Source organism: Pinus tabuliformis, chromosome 5_1, assembly GCF_031772625.1.
Source record: "Pinus tabuliformis cultivar Carrire ecotype Pingquan chromosome 5_1, CPIR1, whole genome shotgun sequence".
Classification (NCBI taxonomy): Eukaryota; Viridiplantae; Streptophyta; class Pinopsida; order Pinales; family Pinaceae; genus Pinus; species Pinus tabuliformis.
The window spans coordinates 290,557,578-290,563,987 of NC_142305.1; the positions used below are offsets into that span (position 1 = coordinate 290,557,578).

General features: G+C 39.5%; 1 protein-coding gene and 1 pseudogene across 2 annotated transcripts; both read right to left on the minus strand.

Moving 5' to 3' along the window:
- Positions 1-1,845: 1,845 nt before the first annotated feature.
- LOC149164487 (12-oxophytodienoate reductase 1-like) lies at positions 1,846-3,481 on the minus strand (annotated as a pseudogene). Its single transcript, XR_016260695.1, has 3 exons — positions 3,226-3,481; positions 2,798-2,977; positions 1,846-2,598 (listed from the first exon to the last, which is right to left on the minus strand). The product of XR_016260695.1 is annotated as a 12-oxophytodienoate reductase 1-like (transcript).
- On the minus strand, positions 3,443-5,270 carry LOC149164488 (uncharacterized). Its single transcript, XM_089429493.1, has 2 exons — positions 4,877-5,270; positions 3,443-4,497 (listed from the first exon to the last, which is right to left on the minus strand). Exons 1-2 carry the CDS (start codon positions 5,097-5,099, stop codon positions 3,443-3,445), a joined length of 1,278 nt encoding a protein of 425 aa, XP_089285619.1. The 5' UTR covers positions 5,100-5,270.
- Between the last annotated feature and the right edge of the window lie 1,140 nt (positions 5,271-6,410).

A 6,410-nucleotide genomic window follows, 5' to 3' on the forward strand; every position in this document is an offset into this window, starting at 1 on the left:
AATACCCAATGGTCATACTTGACAAGGGACCAGTGGGAGTTGAACCTTGATTACAATGAGGGGTTACCTTTACTCAATGAAGGTTCAGATGTTTCACTTCTAGCTTCCTCCTCAGAAGGCATGCATTTATGGATGGATATACATGAGTACTTTGCCAACTTGAAATGCTGGAGACTAAGCTTAAACAGATTTGAGATTCTTTCTTGCAATTATCCGGCACCAACATTTCTTTACTTCATCATTTTTCTTCCTTAATTTGGTGTTCTTGCAGTAGCTGGTTGCAGTAGCTGGTGTTTATTCTTTTTTACTTGTCCACCACAATCAATTTCTTGCCTGACAACTTAGAATCCGAACCAGAGATGCAGCAAAGCAGCTTTACAACGTTGGTATGCCTAATCTTTCCTAGAAGCTCTATCTCTGCTTGAAATCTCTTTTCTTGGACAGATCGTGGGTTCTCGTTATTCCAGATCCTTTTCACAGCAACAATATTACCATTTTCCAGTGCCACCTTGTAGACTTTGCCAGCATGTCCACTTCCAATAACATGATACTCTGTCAATCCATTTAGAATGTCTGACACTTCAAAGTCAACCATGTGAAAGGATGTGAGTTTCCAAGACTCTGTACTTGTGTTAACCTGCACGAAAATCTTGTGTCTCTTATGGAGGAAACCTATACCAATCAAGCAGACTACTATGGCCACAACAATAACCGAAATCAATACCCTATGTCTATATGCCAGATTATTGTAACCAACAGGGACAGAGCCAGACAAGTGGTTGCCAGACACATTAAGAAAGCTCAACTTGAGGTTATCTAATTCAAGGGGTATTTCCCCTGAAAGCAAATTGTTTGAGAGGTTAAGGCTGTTAAGAACAGGCAACAGCCCAAGTGACGCAGTAATTGATCATGTGATCTTGTTGTTGGCAAGGTTAAGCTGAGAAAGACCTTTCCATGATATTATCGTTCTTGGAAGCTCCCCATGCAACATATTGTGATAAAGAGAAAGCCACGACAGTGAGGATAAGTTAGTAAGTTCCACTAGGATAGTCCCTGATATATTGTTGTGACTGGTCAGAAACTTGTTGAGAGTCCACAATTGTCCAATGCCAGAGGGAATACTTCAGCTGATTTGATTAATGCGTGTGTAAACTAAAATGGTAGAACGTAAAAGTAGGGTATTGGTCTGTAGTAGGCTCTTGATCTAGTCTAAAAACTGTATGCATATTCGTTGCACAGACAAGATTCCTTTGTGATTTCAGAAATGGAATTATTTACATGCCGTACATGCAAGATTTGGTTGCAGAACTATTTCAAACCAAGTGTTTAGCCATAAAATACCAAAATGCATATATGTATACTACAAGGAAAAGGAAAACGCCCAACCTATTTACTGATTACATTCACAGCCATACAAAACTCTGTGGAGAATATAACCACTGTAAATTATGAAGAGAAATTTAAACACTGTAATTCCATGAATTGCATAAATAGATCTTAACAAAACGAGAACAAAACAACAGAGTTTGGTACTAATATTATTTATATGATTTTTTTAATGGATAAAGTATATAGCTATTCAAATCTATCCAGGTATAATTTGAATTTGATGTTTACTGGATATTCACATTTTGATTTAAATCTCTCCCTGTATAATTTGAATTTGATGCTTATTAGATATTCACATTTTGATTTTGAGATGAAAAGTTTGCAACAACTACTGGAAAATTTTATATCAACCTAATTTATTTGAAAAAAAACAATAACTAAAAACCCTCCATATTAGAACAACATTACTCAATATAGATTTCAATATGAAAGAAACAAATAATAAACACTTACAAATTTTGTATCAAAAATATTTATTTAAAATAATAAAAGTACAATAGCTAAATATCTTCATCTACAAATAACTACTGAAGGTAGATATCAATATACCACATGAATGAGAAGGAAACCAGTACTGAAAATACAGATGGGTTTTCAGAATTGTATTGAAGAGCCCCTCTCTAACCTAAATAATAGCAATGAGGGTGGGGTTTCTTTTGGAGGATGTGATTGAAGTTTATATCCATGGACAGTTCACTCCAGGAATGGATAGTCTGTGTAGCCAACTACAGGATCAGGTATGTAAAAAGTGTTCCTGTTGTATTTGTTGAGAGGGGCATTTAACTCGAATCTTCTAGGCAAATCTGGGTTGGCCAGAAAAATTCGACCGTAAACTACAAGATCAGCCTTGCTGCTTGCAATTGCTGCATTTCCATCTTCTCTGTCATAACCCCCTGCAACCAAGAATGACCCCTTGAACGCCTTCCTCATTGGAAGCAGACTCTTGTTTGTTGCAACAGGTTCAAATGAAGTTACCAGTCTGGGCTCTACATAGTGGGCATACAGGATATTGTATTTATTTAAGGCTTCAGCCATGTAAAGCACCAGCGCCTCAGGATCTTAGTCACTGGATTCTAGATATTGTGCAAATGGAGAGAGCCGTATTCTCAAGTGTCCCACCATACTGATCTGCTCTGTTATTAATGCTGTCTTTCATAAATTGATCAAGAAGGTATCCATGAGCACCATGAATTTCCACACCATCAAAACCTGCCACAATGTCATCAAAACTATGAATGGAAAAATACCACACTTCCCTATTTATTTGCCTTCCGAGGAAGAAAACAGCCCTGTGACCTATTAAGAAAATATTCGAATTCTTTCTTGGGTAAAGATTTTTCCTACAGCCTGTGTACTATGTGTGCAAATATCTAAATGCCAAATTTGCGATTTATTAAAGAACATTCACCTGCTTTAATAGCATTTCTGGCAGCAAGACGAAAGTCATTAATAATCCGAGGAATCTCCTCTGTTTTTAGAGCTCGAGGAGTGGAATAATTTGCAACATCTTTGCCGTTGGGTAACAAAATCTGTCCCGATATTTTTCTATCTGTTGATGAAATGGGAGCCTGGCCATTGGGTTGATAATCTGCATTTCATAGACCCACTCAGCCATTTCTATTCAAAGAAACTGACAGCAATTGTTCAAAAAAACTGATCTAATGCAAATTTATTAGGGCAAGAATTAAGAGTTGTCGCTACCCAATTTTCATTATGAGATGCCATGGCCAAATGAACCCCAAACAAATCAACAGAACTCACTCCACACAGATCTGTCAAGTGGGTACATGAAAGGAATTAATGGATAGCAATGTAATGCAGAGCATAGATACTTACCCACATGGGAAGCCCTTCCAGTGTGCCAAATCTGACAGAAGAAAATGCCCCCTTTCTCATGGACGCCATTGACAATGGGTTTCCAGGCTTGCACCTGCTCCTCGGTCCAAATTCCAGGCGCATCTGGGTACCTGTTAGTTACACACCTCATCATGGTCATCATCATTTGGAATCGTTGGAATCTGTTCCACTGCTTCAAACCCTAATAAACCAAGCCTCAAATTCTAGAGCTCGATGCACTGTTCTTTACACAATGACAGCTCATGAGACCTACCACCTTTGTAGACAGTGCTTCTTGACCATGCCCTGTACCTTGATGAGGACTGTCAGCATGACTTAATAAAATTTCCTCTGAACAGCTACTCCTCATGAGACCTACCACCTTTGTAGACAGTGCTTCTTGACCATGCCCTGCACCTTGATGAGGACTTTCAGCATGATTTAATAAAATTTCCTCTGAACAGCTACTCCCCCTGCCCCTCGACCCAAGGCCGTCTTCAGCTCCTCCAGTCAACTTTTTCTCATACTTAGCCAGGCCTTGACCCCAGCCAAGTCGAGGTCTCTTCCGGGGTGAAGTCTGACTACCATCATCACGGCCTCCATCAACAGTGTAATTGCCTGGAGATGAAAGAGGAGAATGCCAGTTGGAAGAAAAAGATCCCAACACATCAGATAAACCTTGTTCTCGGACAGCTAACTCCTTGAGATGACCATTGTTGGAAACGTGCGTACGTAGAGGCAGTGCCGAAGATGGCCTCCATTCCTGGTATGACCTTATATGATAACTGCTGCTTCCCGTTGAATCTCCACTCCCACCATAGCCATCTTGTTCTCGTTTTCCAGCGATGTCCTTGTGCGTATTCAAAGCTGTTGCAGCCTCATAACTGGAGGACCCTGTTCTCTTCAATATTTCAGACCTGCCCCAAATTTTGTCTCGATACTCCATGTCCATCTTGAATGGAGAGTCCCATTCGCTGCATCTTGAGTGCTCTCGTGCTAAAACACCTTTTCCTGTAAAGCTGTTATGAGATGACTGTGCCAAAGGAGAGATCCTCGATTGCGTAAACAATGGAGAACTAGGTTTAGAAAATCGATATCCATCCAGTTCTCTAGGAGAGTCATCAGCACTAGAACAATCAAGCCTCGGGCTTGGAGAAGCAACTCCTCCCACTGAACTCCCACTTCCACAACGTGCTCCTGAGTCAACAAGGTTCTTACTTCTAGAAATGACATCATCATGACACCCGTTGGACGATACTCCCACGGATCTTCCTGGAAAGCCATGTAAAGATAGTCATATACGAGGAAGTTATTATTCACGCTACTCGAATGCCTCAAACCCGAAGAAAAGCACAAAGCCTAAACATATAATGATCTTGTATAAGTAATAGAAATCCGGCCCAAACCCGAAGGGGGATACCATGATGCCAACAGATTGCCCTGTACAGCAAAATGAAAAAACGTTGCTGGCTGCACAAATCTTGTATAAAACCCACACCACCAAAAACAGACAGATCGGCAATTTCCTTTTCCGGTGGAATATTAAACCGATGCCAAAACCCTAGATTCTCAAAATCAACCTAATACATAAAATACTTCCAAGGAAAAACGCATGCCACAACAAAACAAACCAGCAGAACAAAACACATACCCGAATACGACGTTAGCTCGCTACCGCCCCCAGGGGCAGGCCGCCGCTTGCTCGCCAGTGCATCCACAGAAATGGAACTGGACAGCCTTCTCGTAAAAGCGTCCCTCTCCTTGCGCTTATCCTTACCACTGTCTGATGCGCATGAAAAGGAAGAGTCACGAGGCATCGGGAAGACGTCACGAGGTGTTCCAGTGCGACCATCTGCCCTGCCCGAGCTGGACATCTATCACCTTAAGCCCTTCAAAATAAAGAAGCCCGCCCAAAATATATATCTTCTCTGCAAAATCCTGCTTAATATTCACCTTCACCTACTTTGCATCCATCTAGCTTCTTTCCTGCGTATTTTCTTCAACCTTAAGAATCTACACCGCCAATTTTGTCAATCCCTGCTAATAATATTCATCCCTAACCTAAGATATTCCCCTGAAACCTTGTAATATTAATTTCAAAACTATAAATATTTACCTTTTCCAGGAAGCCGTCCACGGAAGCGCCGTTGGAATCCTCCATAAGACCCGCCGGAACAACCAAAAAATCCAATCAAATCCAGAAAGCCACAGAGGGTTTCGTCTGGTCACAGAAAGTTATGGTCGAAGAAAGCAGAAGTAATTTGTAACGATTTTTTCAGGAATTACAGGAATGTGTAACAAATTTCATGCAGTGGGTGAAGATTCGAGCCCGAGGCGTTGGCATAACAGTTTTCAGTTGAGGTCAGTTGAGGTTTAGAACTCGCACCAGCGGCAAAATTTTCGGTTAAGAATGCCTGCTAAATGTACACGCACGCCAGGTGTCAATATCTAAAAGAAAAAAACGACGAAGAAAGACTGTCCACGTGTTAGCACAAGAGACAAAGGAACGATGAAAGTCTGTTCCAAAGGAAGGCCTATCGGCCTAATTAATAAAGGCCAGTACCCATTAATAGAAACGTTAAATAATAGATAGAAAAACCTCGAAGATATATTGTAACTAACGGTGTTGTCTAACTTTTGAAGTTTTTAGTTAGAGAGACAAAATGGTTAAAGAAGTATAAATTCAAAGTTTTTAGTTAGAGAGAGAAAAAGGTTAAAGAAACATGTGAGAGGAAAAAAAAATTCAAAATCATGTTTTTTTAATGCTTTTTTTCCTTCCGACTAGGAATAATCATCAAAAATAGTATAAAATACATACTTACACTCATTTTAATTTTGGTTTTTTATATATAAATGAGAAGGATTTTTATTAAAATTTGTGTTGGACGCAACAATTATTTAGGAAATTAGTTTATATATATATATATATATATATCTATATATATATATATATATATATATATATATATATACACACACACACACACACACTTCTAATGATATTTTTACAAAGAAAATTTTAAAAACTCGCTTCCTTCCAATAAGAACTAGCCTAGATCCATCTTAGATCTATCAAGCACCGACAAGGATCAAATCTCTCGAGGCACAAACCTATTTTTTGAGTGCAAAACTTGACGAAAGGTTTTCACCTCCAGAGATTTGATCCCTATCGATGCTTGATAAAT

What these genes read in the sequence shown, in the direction of transcription:
- LOC149164488 (XM_089429493.1), bottom strand. Translation starts at nt 5,099, where the DNA reads ATGTCCAGCTCGGGCAGGGCAGATGGTCGCACTGGAACACCTCGTGAC. An exon ending in CGAGCTAACGTCGTATTCGG is followed by an intron (nt 4,498 to 4,876) that starts GTATGTGTTTTG and finishes ATGGCTTTCCAG; the next exon opens with GAAGATCCGTGGGAGTATCG.